Source organism: Chiloscyllium punctatum, chromosome 1 (assembly GCF_047496795.1).
Source record: "Chiloscyllium punctatum isolate Juve2018m chromosome 1, sChiPun1.3, whole genome shotgun sequence".
Lineage (NCBI taxonomy): Eukaryota > Metazoa > Chordata > Chondrichthyes > Orectolobiformes > Hemiscylliidae > Chiloscyllium > Chiloscyllium punctatum.
Genome location: NC_092739.1, coordinates 64,307,117 through 64,325,851, shown reverse-complemented (window position 1 = coordinate 64,325,851; position 18,735 = coordinate 64,307,117). Strand labels below are relative to the sequence as shown.

Sequence of the window (18,735 nt, the reverse complement as noted above, 5' to 3'; positions counted from 1 at the left end):
AGGACTACACTCATCTTTGTCTATAAGGGAAGAGTACTAAACTGGGCCAAGGCCAATTATATCAAAATTAGGCAGGAGCTGGGAAATGTGGATTGGATATAGCTGTTTGAAGGGAAGTTCACATTTGCGATGTGGGAGGCTTTCAAAGATAGTTAGTGCAGGATAGGCATGTCCCGTTGAAAGTAAAGGTTAGGAAAAGCGAGATTCGTGAACCATGGATGACAGGAGAAATCGTACGACTAGCCAAGAGGAAAAGGGAAGCGTACATAAGGTCCAGGCAGCTAAGAGCAGAACAGGCCGTGGAGAACTATTGGGAGAATAGGACTGGTCTTAAACGAGGAATCAAGTGGGCTAAAAGGGTTCATTAAATAGCTTTAGCGAGCAGAATTAAGGAGAATCTCAAAGCTTTTTATGCTTATTAGATTAGATTAGATTAGATTAGATTACTTACAGTGTGGAAACAGGCCCTTCGGCCCAACAAGTCCACACCGCCCCGCCGAAGCGTAACCCACCCATACCCCTACATCTACCCCTTACCTAACACTACGGGAAATTTAGCATGGCCAATTCACCTGACCTGCACATCTTTGGACTGTGGGAGGAAACCGGAGCACCCGGAGAAAACCCACGCAGACACGGGGAGAACGTGCAAACTCCACACAGTCAGTCGCCTGAGGCGGGAATTGAACCCAGGTCTCCGGTGCTGTGAGGAAGCAGTGCTAACCACTGTGCCACCGTGCCATATATAAGAAGCTTATATAAGAAGCAAGTGGGTAACTAGAGAAAGGATTGGTCCACTAAAGGATAAGGAAGGAAGGCTGTGTGGTCGAACCTGAGAGAATGCGTGAGATTCTGAATGATTACTTTGCATCAGTATTCACTGAGGAGAGGGACATGATGAATGTTGAGATTAGAAATAGAAGTTTGATTACTCTGGATCATGTTGACATAAGTAAGGAAGATGTGTTGGGTAGGCCAGAGGTTATTAAGGTGGACAAATCCCCAGGTTTGGATGGGATCTATCCTAGTTTGCTGAGGAAGGCAAGAGAGGAAATAGCTGGGGGCCTGACAGATCTCTTTGTAGCATCCTTATACACAGGTGAGGTGCCAGAGGACTGGAGGGTTACTCATGTTGCCCCCCTGTACAAGAAGGGTAGTAGGGAAATTCTGGGTAACTACAGAGCAGTGAGCCTGAGTCAGTGGTGGGAAAGTTGCTGGAGAAAGTACTGAGGGATAAAATCTATTTATATATTTGGAAAAAAATGGGCTTATCAGTGATTGGCAACATGGTTTTGTGCAGGGGCGATTGTGCCTTACCAATTTAATAGAGTTCTTTGAGGAAGTGACCAAGTTGATAGATGAAGGAAGTGTCGTTGATGTCATATACGTGATTTTAGTAAGGTGTTTGATAAGGTTCCCCATGGTAAACCTTAGAGAAAGTGAAGTCACATGGTGTGCAGGATGTTTTTGCTAGGTGGATAAAGAACTGGTTGAGCAACAGGAGACAGAGAATAGTAGTTGAAGGGAGTTTCTTGAAATGGAGAAAGGTGACCAGTGGTGTCCCACAGGGATCGGTGCTGGGCCCACTGTTGTTTGAGATATACATAAATGATCTGGAAGAGGGCACTGTTGGTATGATCAGCAAGTTTGCAGATGGCATGAAGATTGGTGGAGTTGCAGAAAGCATAGGGGATTGTCAAAGAATGCAGGAGAATATAGATAGATTGGAGAGTTGGACAGAGAAGTGGCAGATGGAGTTCAATCCAGGCAAATGTGAGGTGATGCATTTTGGGAAGTCTAATTCTAGAGTGAGTTATACAGTGAATGGAACAGCCTTGGGGAAAGTTGAGGAGCAGAGAGATCTAGGAGTTCAGATCCATTGTACCCTGAAGATGGCTGCACAGGTGGATAGAGTGGTCAAGAAGGCATATGATATGTTTGCCTTCATCAGACGAAGTATAGAGTATAAGAGCTGGCAGGTCATGTTAAAATTTTACAAGACATTGGTTTAGCCGCATTTAGAATACTGTGTACAATTCTGGTCTCCACATTACCAAAAGGATGTGGACGCTTTGGGAAGGGTGCAGAGAAGGTTTACGAGGATGTTGTCTGGTATGGAAGGTGCTGGCTATGAAGAGAGGCTGAGTAGGTTAGGATTGTTTTAATTAGAAAAAAGGAGATTGAGGGGGGACCTGATTGATGTCTACAAAATCATGAAGGGTATAGACAGGGCAGATTGAGATAAGTTTTTTGCCAGGGTGAAGGTTTCAATAGCGAAAGGTCATGCTTTCAGGGTGAGACGTGAAAAGTTTAAGGGGGATACATGCGGCCAGTACTTTACACAGAGGTTGGTAGGTGCTTGGAACTGGTTGTCAGCAGAGGTGGTAGAGGCAGGAATGGTAGATTCATTTAAGATGTGTCTGGACAGATGCATGAGTAGGTGGGGAGCAGAGGGATACAGATGCTTAGGAATTGGGCAACAGGTCTAGACAGTGGATTTGGATCAGCACAGGCTTGGAGGGCCGAAGGGCCTGTTCCTGGGCTGTAAATTTTCTTTGTTCTTTGTTCTTTGTTCTTTGTTCTTTTCTTAGCCCAGATTGAATGCACCTTAGATTGCTGAGGAAACACAAGAGTGGAGAAAGCTCAACCTCTGTCTTAGTCCTCATCATAGAGATCTACAGCAGAGAGAAAGGCCCATCACCCCATTGAGTCTGCACCATTCAAAAACAACTGCATAACTAACCCATTTCCCAACACTTGGCCCATAGTCTTGTACGTTTTGGTACCACATGTGTACCTCTAAATACTACGTTAATGAGCGTTACTGATGAGGGTTTTTGCCTCTAACACCCTTACAGGCAGAGAGTTCCAGATTCCCACCACCCTCTCGATAGAAAAAAAACTTTCCTTGCATTTCCTCTAAACCTCCTCCTCACCTTAAACCTGTGCCATTGTCATTGATTCCTCCACCAAGAGGAAAAGTTACTTCTTGTCTACTGTCTATGCCCCTCATAATTTTACACATCTCAGTCATGTACCCTTTGCTTCATGGAAATCAATACCAGTCCACTAAATCTCTCTTCAAAAGTAAAATTCTGCATTCCCTCCAGTGTAGTCATATCCCCTGTGGATATCGGAATGCTTTCAATGGACTGGAGGATGACCAATGTTACAGTTCTTTGCCAACTAAGAGAGGGCTGTAGATCTGATTACTGCAAGACAGTAAGTCTAACATTGATAGTGAGCAAAACACTGGTGACCATTGCTTAGGATTTTAAAAAACTAACATTGGTTTGTAGCACAGAACTGAGGACATACTTCCTGCACATGCTCAGATGCAGTGTTGGTACCAGATTATTTAAAGTGAGAGATCCTTTTCTGTGCATCTATCCATCAATTTTGCATTGTTTTCTTTTTACAAACTGATGATGTTTAACTGTCTCCTTTTCAACAAGATTAGTTAATTGCGGTAAAAAAATTGCAATTACTTGAAAGCAACCATTTTTACTAGTAGGATTCTTGTGATGCTACGAATGGGTACTTTCACCCCAGCAATCAGATAGTTGGTGGGAGAGCCAGCAAAGTCAAGATCATTGACAAAATCTTTCAGGCAGAGAAATTCTCCGAATGTCGGTGTTGAATCCACCACCCTGAAATTAAGTGCCCCATTATATTCACATCAAAGATAACCTGGCTGTGCAAATTTTCTGCACGAAACCTTTTCAGCCAATAAACCAAGAAGTTGAATCATTTAATGGTTAAAATTGAAATGTTTGATTGGCCTGGGAAACGAAATGACATCCATCTACTGTCTTGGTGAGAGAATATGTGTATGTGCATAATTGGAGCAGTACACATCTCTAGCTGTACTAGTGCCATCCCTGATCGAGTTATTCTAACTAATAAATGGTTGATGAAGGTATTGCGGAACTTGTGACTTTCAAAGGATTTATTAATGTATGATGTTTATGAACATGTAATACACTTCTAATTCCATTATTCAAATTCTTTCAGTTTTTGCTGTAGTGATCTAAAGTGCACCTTTTCACAACAAACAGAAGTTTTGGGGGTAAAGGTAACTTTGAAAAAGTTTTGGGCAGGGTAATCATTGGCTGTGGCAGTGTTTATTGCCTATCCCGAATTGTCCTTGAAATGAGTAGTTTGCTTGGCCATTTCAGAGGACTGTTCAGAGTCAAACACATTCCTGTTGGTCTGGAGTTATATGCAAGGGAGATGAGAAAGTACAAATGAACTAGATAAGTATTTACAATGTTCAGGTTACAGGGTGGCCCGTTATATTTGTACTTCTGGATTTTTATTGAATTTGTTATTGTCAGCCATGGTAGGACTCAAACCCATGTCACCAGAATAATACTCTGGAATTCTAGTTTTTACACGTCCAATGACTTTAGAACTACACGACCACTTTCCAATGAGATACTGAAAATAGTGAAGTTTTTTTTGTGCTTCAATGTTTTAATTTCAATGTAACTATATATTTAACTAAAGTTTGACTGACAGAATTTAGTCACATTACTTTTATTTCAACTCTATTGCAGGAATTGTGTGTTCCAGAAGCGATGGGTTAAGTTTGATGGTGAGAATTTGTCGTACTACAACAATGAGAAGGTAACCGTGTAGATCCGAAATGGGAACCTGGTGTACATGACCTGAGAAACTGTCAATGATAAACTGAATCTAGAATTTTTAAAGAAATCGTCAAATAATGATATTCTGAATAATTACTTTTTTCTCATCGAAAGTCTGTATATTTAAGAATTATGGTTGGCTGGTAACAATCTAACACATCAGTTCGACTTCATTTGAAATTATTTCTTCTATCCTTTTAAGGCAACTTCTGGAAGAATGAGATGTGACCCATAGATAGTTCTCCCTCTATTTCCCTTTCCCCGCTGAGATTAGGACTTCATTGAAGTGTGTTGGGAGTGAAGGAGGGGAGTTGGGTGCAGTGGGGTTTGATTCCCTTCTCTCCTTGGTACAAGTTAGTATTGCTTAGCTTGTTTTTAAAGTGATCATAACCAACAGGGAAAATCTCTTGGAGCACAACCTCAAGATTCATTAGTTGCCTCAAATCTCATTGCTGTGCATTTTATTTATTACAAGTAATGTATGTCAAATGATGATTACTAGATCTTAGCTGATTGTTTATTATGAATGCCTGGCTGACTTTATCATCACATGTATTTTACAGTGAAAAGCTTTTTCACTGTTACCATGATCCAGCACCATTTTGAATAGTGTTAAGAATAAGGAAAAAGATAGAAAGATATAACTTAGAGAGTCCAGCAGTTCTGAGCCAGTTCATCGTCATCAATATATGTACCACCAGCGGTCTAGCACCACTTCGCTGCCATCTATACAGGATCCAAGCAGTGTTGAAGTCATCACTGTTCAGGCACCATTGTTCACCGCTGGGCTGATTCTCCTCCACCACCGCCTGTCAGCTGCCATTGTCACGGTTGCATCTCCCGCTGCTGGATCCACCTCTCTAAAACTGGGTTTGTTTGAATAGTTTTTCTGCAATTTACTTTTTATTGTAAGGTCTAGGAACTCAAAACTTTTATAGACTTGGAACATATTCAACACACACGATTACGTTTTCATTATTTTTGAGAGCACATCTTTCCCTCTGGTGAAATTGAAGTCAGACATTCCCACGAAATAATCGTTTAATTTAGTTGCTTCAGAGAGATTTGATTTTTCTGCCCAATGAAATATGTAAGCTGGACAGAATGATGTAAGTTTCTTAACAGGAACACTGTCGCTCTGCTGAGATGAGGGGTGTGCGATAGATCATGTGTTTTAATGTATCTAGGGAATGACAATACTATTGTTGAATAAAGTGGGCTTTAGGGGGATGTGGGGGGGAAACACATGGGAAAATGTGGGGGCAGAGATAGTGAATGTGACAATGAGGGGGGGTTGAGAGTCTGGGATGAGGGAGAATCAATTTGTTTTGCTAATAGCTTTAAGAACTGATTGAAAACACATAAATAAAAAATATTAAAATAGAGGTATTAGAATATTAATAGGTATAGATCAGCAAGACAACAAAAAAAAGACCTAAAACTATGTGCCTGAAACTGAAATTGTTTTAAGAAAGAACCTGGGACATCAAAAACTGGATGGAAAGAAAATGAAAACATAAATTGTAAGGAAACCTCAGCAAATCAGGCAGCATCTGTGGAGAGAAAGTAGAGTTAACATTTCAGGTGCAGTGACCCTTTCTCAGAACTGATTGTAGCTCAGAAAAGGTTGGTATATATTCTGGTGGTGGGAAGGGCTGGGACGAGTAAATGATAGGTGGAGATGGAGACCAAAGAGAAAGAAACGCAGTTGGACAGACAATGGAATGGGTGAAGGTTAGTATGGGGGAATGAATAGCTGTTAATGGGGCTATTAGGAGCTAATAATTAGTGGTTAGTTGTAGCAGCCGAGGTGATGACAAGGTCTGGTGTGTGGGGAGCAGGGTAAGGCCATGGGAGAAGGGGCTTAGGCCCTAGAATTATTGAATTCAATTTTGAGTCCAGGAAGCTGCAGAGTTCCCAGGCAGATACGGGTCTTCCAGCTGACTCTGAGCTTTGCAGGAGCAATGCAGCAAGCCTGAGACAGAGGTGTTGGCCTAAGAATGTGTGTTGAATTTTCTGGCAACTGGAAGCTCATGGTCATTCTTGCAGTCAGAACATAAATGGCAAAGTGACCACCCATTCCAAACCCAGTATACAGACCACATTGTGAGCAGTGAATACTGGTAATAACTGCATTTTGTTCAATCTAGACGATTCTACTGTTTCTCCCAGGCTGATGTTTACCCACTCCTTTGTGTGTGGAACTGTTGTTCTCGCCCTCTGGACACCATCTCACATATTGTACACACACACACACACACGCACACGCACAGTCACACACACACACACAGCACTTTGCCCCAGCCATCCACTCTGTCTTAACCGTCAGGCCCATTTGGTAACAAGTCTGTCATCTTGTCACCACATCATCTTAATGTAGATGAGTGTATTGATGTTCATGGAGTAGAAACACAGTCTAAGAATAAAGGGTAGGCCATTCAAGACTGAGATGAGGAAGAAGTTCTTCACTCTGAATCACAGAGATGTACAGCATGGAAACAGACCCTTTGGTTCAATTCGTCCATGCTGACCAGATATCCTAACCTAATCTAGTCCCATTTGCCAGTACGTAGCCCATATTCCTCTTAAGCCCTTCCTATTCATATACCCATCCAGGTGCCTTTTAAATGTTGTAATTGTACCAGCCTCCACCACTTCCTCTGACAGCTCGTCCATACACTCCCCACACTCTGCTTGAAAAAGTTGCCCCTCAGGTCCCTTTTAAATCTTTCCGTTCTCACTTTAAACCTATACCCTCTAGTTTTGGACTTCCCCACTTTGGGGAAAAGACCTTGTCTATTTACCCTATCAATTGCCCCTCAGCTTCCGACGCTCCAGGGAAAATAGCTCAAATCCTCCAACCCTGGCAACATCCTTGTAAATATTTTCTGTACCCTTTCAAGTTTCACAATACCCTTCCTATAGCAGCGAGACCAGAACTGCATGCAATATTCCAAAAGCGGCCTAACCAATGTCCTGTACAGCCGCAACATGACCTTCCAACTCCTTTACTCAATACATTGACCAATAAAGGAAAGCATACCAAATGCCTTCTTCACTATCCTTTCTACCTGCACTCCAAAGAGTGGCATGGTGGCTCAGTGGTTAGCACTGCTGCCTCACAATGGAAAGGACCTGAGTTTGATTCCACCCTTGGGCGACTGTGTGGAGGTTGCATATTCCCCGTGTGTTTATGAGGGATTCCTCCTCGTGTTTTGGTTTCCTCCCACAGTCCAAAGATGTGCCGACTAGGTGGATTTGCCATTCTAAATTGCCGACAGTGTGCAAGGATGTATAGGTTAATTGGATTAGCCTTGGATATTGCAGGGTTATAGGGATAGGGTAGGGATGGTCAGATGCTCTTTCGAGGATCGGTGTGGGCTGAATGGCCTGCTACCACACTGTAGGGATTCTATGATTCTAGCCTTTATTAGATGCAATCTGCCCTCTTCTCATTATAACACCTTTTCTTGCACATTAACTCTTCATTCGCATTGCTAGCCCATCCTTCAATGTTTAAGATAACACAGGATGGGGATTATTAGGTCATTGCAGACAAAACAGTTTCTATAAATGTCTTCAGCTGTCTCCTCTTCAACACACCAGTTACCACCTCCAACATTTCTATTTGTACTTCAAATTAAGTAATGACTCAGAAGCTTTCATTGTGGTTAACCTGTTTTAAAAAAAAATGTATTTTATGTTTTTAAACTTCTGTGAGGAATAAAAGCCCTAGTTTTTTTCACGAATCTTCTCTCGAATTTCTAAATTTGCTTCATCCTGAAGTAGTTCACTTCATTACTGTAACACTTCTGTTGATGTGCTTGAGAGCTGTCTTGCCTTGTGTCATTCTACAAACACCATGTCCTGGACAGTTTGTGCAAAATGTTTCAGTGGTACATTAGTAATCTCCACATGACTTATTAACATGATAGTCCAGTACTATTCTCAAATTGTATTGATTCTCCCTATCACTGACTACATTCAATCAGTACTCCTGGATCATTTCAGAGGATTCAAAATGACCATAATATAACTTGATTTTCACAGTTACTCCTGTCAGATGCCTTGGGATACTTGATTACGTGATGAAAGGCAATACATCAATGCATGACATTGTGCTAATGAGCTGTGCTCTGACTGTTCGCTGAAGCAATACTTGAACAAACCAGCCAATTGAATGGCCATTTCTCCTGTATGTTTTTGAAGAAAGAAATAATGCTTCATGTAATTACAATCTGACAAAAGATAATTGTGGTTCTTTAACAGAAAATCATGTACACAGTACAGAGCGTCCCTGTTTAAACTGTCTTGAACAATATGTACTCGTTTTCTTCATTGAGAAAACACTCTTCAAAACCAAATTCTTTAGATTTTAATTCAACATAAAAATTGTACTGGTAAGGTGACAATGAGTTAGGGGAAGGTGGGATGTTTAACCAGCCAAACCTCACAAATATAAGATATGTTTCTAATTCCAGAATGCATTCTTAGCTCTTGTCCGTGGTTACAGTTCACAAAGATGACTGGACAGCTGTTGCTTGACTAATCTGTGCGACTCCTGTCCCAGTTTTGACAAAAGCCTCCAAATGTCAGCAAGTGTACTTTTCAGGTGTACAAGGTCAACACCAGGCAATCTGACTAGTTTTTTTCTACTTTCCTGTAGTGGTTTGATGCAAAGCAGCCCATGTGATTGGCACCACATCCACAAGCATTCACTCCTTCTACCATCAATGTATATTGCAAGCATTGTGTACCATTTACAATATGCACGCACAAATTTATCAAGGCTCACAGAGGATAGGCAGAGGAATTAGCCATTTGACCCTTGAACCTGCTCTGCCTTTCAATGCGACTATGACTGATAATTGAGCTCAATATCCTAAATCCACCGTGTTCTCCCACCTCACCCCTCCAAATATCAATCGATCCTTTTAGCCACAAGAGATATAACTAGTTCCTTCTTGAAAACCCACAATGTGTTAGCCTCAACCACTTTCTGTGGGAGTGAATTCTACAGACTCACTGCTCGCTGTGTGAAGAAATTTCTCCTCACAAAAAAGTTTATCCCTTATCCTCAACCTATGACCCCTGATTCCCCACCATTGGGAACATGCTTCCTATACCTAATCTGTCCAATTCCGTTAACATTATATAGATTTCTGAGATTCCCACTCATTCTTCCATGCTCCAGGGAATGCAATCCAAACCATAAAGTCATAAAGTTATACAGCATGAAAACAGACACTTCAGTCCAACTTGTCCATGCTGAGCAAATATCCTAAACTAATCTAACCCCATTTGAAAGCATTTGGCCCATTTCCTTCTAAACCCTTGCTATTCACGTACTTATCCAGATGCATTTTAGATGTTGTAGTTGTACCTCCATAACTTCCTTTGACAGCTTATTCCATACATGCAGCACCTTCTGTTAGAAAATTTGCCCCTCAGGTCCCATTAAATCTTTCCCTTCTCATCTTAAACCTATGCCCTTTAGTTTTGGGATCCCAAACCAAATCAATCTCTCCTCATACATTAGTCCTCACGTCCCAGGCTCTGCAATAGCCCTGTGTTAATTTGTACCTGGAGTGCATTGAGTTGGGACGTCATGTTGCAGCTGTACAGGACATTGGTTAGGGCTTTTGTTTGAAGAACATGCGGTGTCTGTTTGCCATGTATGTTGCTAGCACATGGTGCAGATGTGACATTGACATAACCTAGTGTCATACATCAACATGTTTACCACTTGACTATTCAGTGCCAACAGCCATGGTGAACTTTGTGGTTTTTCTGTCGATGCTAAGAAGCAAGTCAAGGCAAAGATAATATCTTTGTAAGTTCTCGCTATATCAGCAATACATTAGCAAGTAAAGGAGAGATGCTGGGTAATGAGGAAAGTAAGTTAACACTCAAAATAAGCCATGAGCAATGAGTTTCATCCTGTGCACATACCTGGTAGGAACATGGCAGTGGAAAGTGATGTTTGGCTGCAAATGTAATGATTGGTGAGTGATTCATTAGGAGTTAATCCAAGATCGCATATGATGATGTGATGAGGCTTCTCTTTTACAGATTGTGAATGAAGAATGCAGTCAGTCATTGCTGTTGGAGCATATAGTGAGACACTGGTAAATGAACTTTCCAATGGAAGCTCAGAGAAACAAGTAGTAAGCTGCACCCACCAGAGAACTTCTCAGTCTTTGAGCCAGGAAATGTTGCCATATAGTTTCTCCCCAAGGCATGGAGGAATCATGACCTGCATATAAATGAGGTGAGATTGCCTCAGGAAGAGATACAAATGTATGGAAATAAGGTGTTCCATGCTGATTTGTGAGGTTCTTGTCAGGCTGTTTAAAGCTTGACGGGAAAATTGGACTTTCTTCTCCTGGCATCAAAAATTAGACTTTTCATTTTCACTATATTCTCCACACTGCCATCCATTAACCATAACATTCAAGGGCAGGAAAAATATTACCCACTGATTTTTAGACAGTAAATGAATTCACAGTAAAAAAATCAAAGCAAGTCACATTAACTCCATTCAGTCTAGCTCATTCTCCAAAAACAGGGGTAAAAACATATTCTGAGTATCTCATGCCTTTTGTAAACTGGCTACTTGCTTTTGTTACTCCTTCCAACTGCTAGAACTTGATGCAATACATATATTCATTACCTACAGCCTGTGGGCATTTATTAAAAAGAAAATTTATTCAAGTTCACTTGTTTCTGAAACAGAATTAAACCTAACTGAATTCAAATATCCTTTCATAAGAAAAATAAAGATCCCAAACTGTAAAAAGCCTGAGCCCTCCTGGGGAAAGATTTCCCCCCTGCATCGCTAACATTTAGATGCTCCGAGTAGCAAAAAAAGATGTGTTGATGAATTACCTTCCGTGTTTTCCCCTTCCCTCTTAGGAGGTGCTTCAGTTTTTCATTGATTTTCTTAGACTTCGTAGCTGAGATCAGGATCTTCTCCAGGGGACGAATCCAGATTTTCTGCCTACTGAAATGTACTTAACTCTCTTGTCTGAGAAATAGTAGCTTTAATCATTTTGAACAATGTATATCCTGACACTTCCTTGCATCTATGTTGTTGATTCCCATCACATTTTTGATTTTTCTTTTAGATGTTTATCCAGTGCTCATTCCAGCTCTTTTTATTTCCATTGTGGTTAAATAGAGAAGAATACTTGTGATTAGCTTCTCTTTATGTAAATAGAAAGGGCTGCTTTTAAAAAAAAAAGTTCCTACAATTATTACATTCTGAAAATGGCACTTGTCACTTTTGTGTAACTCAAAAGTGATTTTTTTAAGCTGCTCAAGCAAATTAGTTAACCTGTCTTTAAACTGAGCATCAATTATAAAAGAAACCACCTCTGAGGATTAAGTTACAGGGAATAAGTAGATCATTTGAATTCTGCTGTCACTGATAGTCCTATGACAGTAATTCTTCACAATTTCATATTACACCACATAAAAATGATTGAATTGAGCCTCATGTTAATTTGTGTCCGGAGTGCATTGAGTTGGGAGGTCATGTTGCAGCTGTACAGGACATTGGTTAGAGCTTTTGGAATATGGCATTCAATTCTGATCTCTCTGCTATAGGAAAGATATTGTGAAGCATGAAAGAGTTCAGAAAAGATTGGGAAGGATGTTGCCAGGGCTGGAGTATCTGAGCTGTAGGGAGAGGCCGAGTCGGCTGGGGCTGTTTTCCCTGGAGCATTGGAGGCTGTGGGGTAACCTTATACAGATTTATAAAATCATGAGGGGCATGGATAGGGTAAATAGATAAGGTCGGTTCCCCTGGTTACGGTAGTCCAAAACTAGAGGGCATACGTTTACAGTGAGAGTGGAAAGATTACAAGGGACCTAAGGAGCAACTCTTTCACATGGTGCATGTATGGAATGAGCTGCCTGAGGAGCTGGTGGAGGCTGGTATCCCTCAAAGTTGCCACCCAATTGGATAGGGTTGTGAAGAAAGCATATGGTATTTTGGCTTTCATTAACAGGGGGATTGAGTTTAAGAGCCGTGAGGTTTTGCTGCAGCTTTACAAGTCCAAGGTGAGACCACACTTGGAATATTGTGTCCAGTCTGGTCGCCCTCCTATAGAAAAGATACAGAGGCTTTGGAGATGGTGCAAAGAAGGTTTACCAGGATGCTGGAGGGCTTGCTTTATGAAGAAAGGTTGAATAAGCTTGGACTTTTGTCTCTGGAGAGAAGGAGGAAGAGAGGAGACCTGATCGAGGTGTACAACATAATGAGAAGAATAGATAGAGTCAATAACCAGAGATTTTTCCCCAGGGCAGGATGGACTGGTACAAGGATTCATAGTTTGAAGATATTAGGAGGAAGGTATAAAGGAGACATCAGAGGTAGGTTCTTTACACAGAGAGTTGTGAATACGTGGAATATGTTGCCCGCGGTGGTGGTGGAAGCAGAGTCATTGGGGTCATTTAAGCAATTGCTGGACATGCACATGGATAGCAGTGAGTTGAGGGGTATGTAGGTTAAGTTACTACATTTTGCATTAAGATTAAATCTCGGCACAACATTGTGGGCCAAAGGGCCTGTTCTGTGCTGTACTTTTCTATGTCTATAATTGTAGCATTTGGAAGGCATCTGGATGAGTCTATGAGTAGGGAGTGTTTAGAAGGAGATGGGCCAAATGCTGGAAAAGTTGGACTAGATCTGTTTAGGATATCTGGTTGGCATGGACGAGTTGAATCAAAGGATCTGTTTCCATGTTGTACAATTCTGTGACTCTCAGACTATGACATCAAAGTGGGTCGCGTCTAGTGCTCCTTAGATAACTGGGCTGGAAAGTTAGCTGTGCTAGTCTATCAGCATTCTTGTCTTTTGTCATTTAGTGTAGCAATTGTCCAAGTTTTAAGTTTTCATGACCCATTGGCACCCTTTGTTTGATATGAAATAGGTCCTGTTTTACTTGGATAGAGTGCACACCATATGAATTGTGGTGTACATGTAGCATTTCTGATGGGAAATGAACTTGGTAGTCGCCTTTTGCTATTGAATCCTGTATTAAATTTTAAAATCAATTTTTGTTTCACAGAGCACAGAAGAAATCTCCAGCTAAATATCTTGTATCTCATACTCTCAGATACGTTTCCATTAAGTTGCCTCATCAAATGGTTCAAGTGAGATCAATTGTACCCATTTTCTTCAGCATCAAGGAATTGGCATTTGGAAGATTTTCTTTTGTGCACTGAAGCATCTTGATAGAGTCACATAGTTTTACTGAAAATGTTAAGACTGCTTAGAGTATTTAGACTATTGTTTGTAAACTACACATCTGCAGTTGCAACTCCAGTTTGGGTGAGCTGTGGGGCCCAGTATTACTTATTGCTTGAATCTACCTGTTTCAACACAGGGATTATTCTCTGAGCATAGTTAGTGGTAGTAAACTAGTATAATCCAATTATAATCCTTAGTATAGCTTATTAACATTCAAGACAAATGCAAAATATACTATTTAATGCTACTACCTGCCAAAGGTGGTGCAAATAGCAGAAACAATTCAACATAATCATCAAGTGAAATGAAGCAATGACCTGTATAAAGATTTTGCTGTAGGAATTAAAATCATTACTCTGTATAACAAAATAAGGGTTTTATTCTATTGTTAAGTTAATCTATCCCAGCAGTGTGTCTCTTTCTCATGTGCTCTCACACATAGTCCCCATAGCCTCTCCATCTCCTCCTCCCAGTCTTCCATTCCCCTCCCACAACCTTATAACAGAAAGGTCCATTTCTTTGCTAAATATCATCCCTGCAAATGAACCATCTGCACATGCTCACTGTTATACTCAGAACATAATAATCTTAGCTGTGCAGATGCATCCTGACATTGGGGATATCTGTTCCAGTTTATGATGTCACTGGGTATGATATGAAGCATATGTCAAGTATAGACAGGATAGATCAAGTGAATCCTTAGAAGAGGATAAAGGCAGTAGGAGTATACTTACAAGGGAAATCAGGAGGGGAAAAAGGGGACATGAGATAGCTTTGGCAAATAGATTTAAGGAGAATCCAAAGGGTTTTTACAAATACATTAAGGACAAAAGGGTGACTAGGGAGAGAATAGGGCCCCTCAAAGATCAGCAAGGCTGCCTTTGTGTGGAGCTGCAGAAAATGGGGGGGATGCTAAATGAGTATTTTGCGTCAGTATTTACTGTGGAAAAGAATATGGAAGATATAGACTGTAGGGAAATAGATGGTGACATCTTGCAAAATATCCATATTACAGAGGAGGAAGTGCTGGATGTCTTGAAATGCGTAAAGGTGAATAAATCCCCAGGACCTGATCAGGTACCCTAGAACTCTGTGGGAAGCTAGAGAAGTGATTGTTGGGCCTCTTACTGAGATATTTGTATAATCGATAGTCACAGGTGAGGTGCCGGACAACTGGAGGTTGGTTAACGTGGTGACACTGTTTAAGAAAGGTGGTAAGGACAAGCCAGGGAACTATAGACCAGTGAGCCTGACCTCATTGGCGGGCAAGTTGTTGGAGGGAATCCTGAGGGACAGGATGTACATGTATTTGGAAAGGAAGGGACTGATTAGGGATAGTCAACATGGCTTTGTGCATGGGAAATCATGTCTCACAAACTTGATTGAGTAACAGAGGATTGATGAGGGCAAAGTGATGGATGTGATCTATATGGACTTCAGTAAGGCGTTCGACAAGGTTCCCCTTGAGAGACTGGTTAGCAAAGTTAGATCCCATGGAATACAGGTAGAACTAGCCATTTGGATACAGAACTGGCTCAAAGGTAGAAGACAGAGGGTGGTGGTGGAGGGTTGTTTTTCAGACTGGAGGCCTGTGACCAGTGGAGTGCCACAAGGATTGGTGATAGGTCCTCTACTTTTTGTCATTTATATAAATGATTTGGATGCGAGCATAAGAGGTACGGTTAGTAAGTTTGCAAATGACACCAAAATTGGAGGTGTAGTGGACAGCGAAGAGGGTTACCTCAGATTACAACAGGATCTGGAACAGATGGGCCAATGGGCTGAGAAGTGGCAGATGGAGATTAATTCAGATAAATGCGAGGTGCTGCATTTTGGGAAAGAAAATCTTAGCAGGACTTATACACTTAATGGTAAGGTCCGAGGAAGTATTGCTGAACAAAGAGACCTTGGAGTGCAGGTTCATAGCTTTTTGAAAGTGGAGTCGCAGGTGAATAGGATAGTGAAGGCGGCATTTGGTATGCTTTCCTTTATTGGTCAGAGTATTGAGTACAGGAGTTGGGAGGTCATGTTGCGGCTGTACAGGACATTGGTTAGGCCACTGTTGGAATATTGCGAGCAATTCTGGTCTCCTTCCTATCAGAAAGATGTTGTGAAACCTGAAAGGGTTCAGAAAAGATTTACAAGGATGTTGCCAGAGTTGGAGGATTTGAGCTATAGGGAGAGGCTGAACAGGCTGGGGCTGTTTTCCCTGGAGCGTCGGAGGTTGAGGGGTGACCTTATAGAGGTTTATAAAATCATGAGGGATAGGGATAGGGATAGGATAAATAGACAAAGTCTTTTTCCCTGGGGTTGAGGAGTCCAGAACTAGAAGGCATAGGTTTAGGGTGAGAGGGGAAAGATATAAAAGAGACCTAAGGTGCAACCTTTCAACACAGAGGATGGTACGTGTATGGAATGAGCTGCCAGAGTAAGTGGTGGAGGCTAGTACAATTGCAACATTTAAGAGGCATTTGGATGGTATATGAATAGGAAGGGTTTGGAGGGAGCTGGCAGGTGGGACTAGATTGGGTTGGGATATCTGGTCGGTATGGATGGGTTGGACCTCAGGGTCTGTTTCATGCTGTACATTTCCATGGTTCACAAATGCGCTATTGGCCATAGTGAACTGAAAATTGCAAAGTTAGTTTGAAATGCCTGCTTTAAACTTTTTTGATTTACCCTCCCCAATATTCATGGACTAAAATATAATGCTAGTTCTATCTTCGATAATGTATTTTGTTCTGATCTCAGCTAATGGTATAATTAGGGAACTCCGATATCAGGATGAAACCTGGCTGGATGGATCACCCCGCTTAACATTTAAATTTTATTTACTGTGGTACTTCACTGAAAAATAAACATAATGCTACAAATGTTTTCTCACAAAAATGTTTACAACGTGCAATAAACAATATAACAAATATGCAAACAATCTAAAAGCAGAACAGTGTGAGAGATTTTGAAACACAGCTCAACAAAGTTACAGCTATTTCCCCATGACATTATTTGTGTTCCAAATCCAGATAAATTATCTTTCAATGTCAAGTCTTTTAGGTTTGATTTAATGGCTTCTCTGTAGTTTGTTTCTGTGAAGTGTGAAATATTGCATGAGTACTCTCAATACTGAAATACTCAATACTCTTCATAATTGCTGAATTCTAAACAAACACTTCTGATCTGGAAATTTTACAAGTTAAACATTTACACTAAGGTAATAGAGCTTTCCTTGAACTGTCCTGTAATCCTTTATAGGAAAGAAACTATATTTGTTGTTGACCCACTTCAGATCTCCTTCAAAACTGCCATAAAACTGTTAAATTTGGGCTTTTCTAAACTAAAATCAATCAATTATTTTAAACCAAAAGCATGCTAATGTCTTTCAATGTTTGCTTCTTGTTGTGAAGTGAAACTACACTGTTGGTAACACTCTGCATTGCAAATTTTCATCACATGCTCAAGGGCAACTAGGGATGGGCAAAAGATGATGGTTAACCTCCAATGTCCACATCCCACAAGTGAATAATTTTAATTTAAAACTGAGCTAAAAAATCCTAAAAAATTAGGGTGATGCAAACATAGCTCAAACCAACAATCTTTCATTAACACTCCAGGGAGTTTGCAGTCACCTGCTGTCTGACAGAGTCAAAATTTGCTACACTGATAAAGTTCAGGTGGCATCTGAGGAGCAGGAGATTCGACGTTTCAAGCAAAAGCCCCTTCATCAGGAATACTTATGCCCAAAACGACAACTCTCCAGCATCTCGGATGCTACCTGACCTGCTGCGCTTTTCCAGCACCACACTTTTTGATTCTGATTTCTCCAGCATCTGCAGTCCTCACTTTCTCCCTCCTTGCTCTCTGACACATACTAAATTAGATTGATGACTTGGAAAGACTCTTTGACCTTTTTTGTTAGCCTCTGCACACAGGTAACCAACAAGCAATTTGAAATCCAAACCTTCAAAGAATGATATTGATATCTCTAAATCACAAATGATAATTTGCAGTGTTTACCTGAGTTGCAAATATGAAACTCAAACTGAATGCGATTCAAATTCTAGAGAAGCATTTTTCTCAATTACATGATGAGAAAAATATTCTTCCCTTTCTCCCATGGTTTAACATGGATTACACAGAACCTACAATCAATATTTCTTTTTAATTAGTTGGCCAAGCATGCCACAGAAAGAGTGAGTGGTTGGTAGTCTGTGCAGATGGTGTGTCACAGAGCAGGTTTAGAAATGTTGTGAGGGAAAAAAATGATGAGCACAGCCAAAGCAGTTTCCTGGAAGAACAGGAGAGTGAAGTGTGTCTGCTGAGATGGCATGTGTTGCCTCTGTGTCACCTGTTTTAATCTGGTTGCACAGTGTCTGGGAGCAGGTCATTCCTAAATCTTCGAATTGTCGAATAATGTTTGATTCAGATGCATTTACAGTTTAGAAAAAGTAAGCCGTTATTTGTTGCCGAGGTGTAATAGTTAATTTGAAGATCTGCGGTGTTGTTAACTGTCAGCACGTTGGTCAGTGTTTGCAGTGTTGTTTACCCAAGGACAATTAGTTTCTAATTATCCTTGGTAAAGCACAGTAATTAGTCTGCTGTGTGCTCTGAAAGGGACAAAACAGATTTCATACAGATCCACAGCAAGGCATATGTTGTCCATGACATGCTATACTGTTTCAATCCTGAGAAAATCAGCATCCTCAGTGATCACTGTGTTGGAGACTCACTTTTTTTCTAATTGGAATTTGTTATCTTAGTATTGAAGAAATTATTAAAAATAATGACCAAAGTTTTGTTGCAAACTATTTTAATTTAAGTTGTGTATCTCCA

At 40.8% G+C, this 18,735-nt stretch overlaps 1 protein-coding gene across 7 annotated transcripts in view; it reads left to right on the top strand.

The window, feature by feature from the left end:
* Nucleotides 1-18,735, top strand: part of arap2 (ArfGAP with RhoGAP domain, ankyrin repeat and PH domain 2) — a 320,143-nt gene that overhangs the window by 127,753 nt on the left and 173,655 nt on the right. For all 7 annotated transcript variants that reach the window (XM_072566652.1, XM_072566631.1, XM_072566592.1 and 4 more), the window contains one exon: nt 4,560-4,629. In XM_072566652.1, coding sequence (XP_072422753.1) covers nt 4,560-4,629 — 70 coding nt within the window. The remainder of the gene's footprint in view (nt 1-4,559; nt 4,630-18,735) is intronic.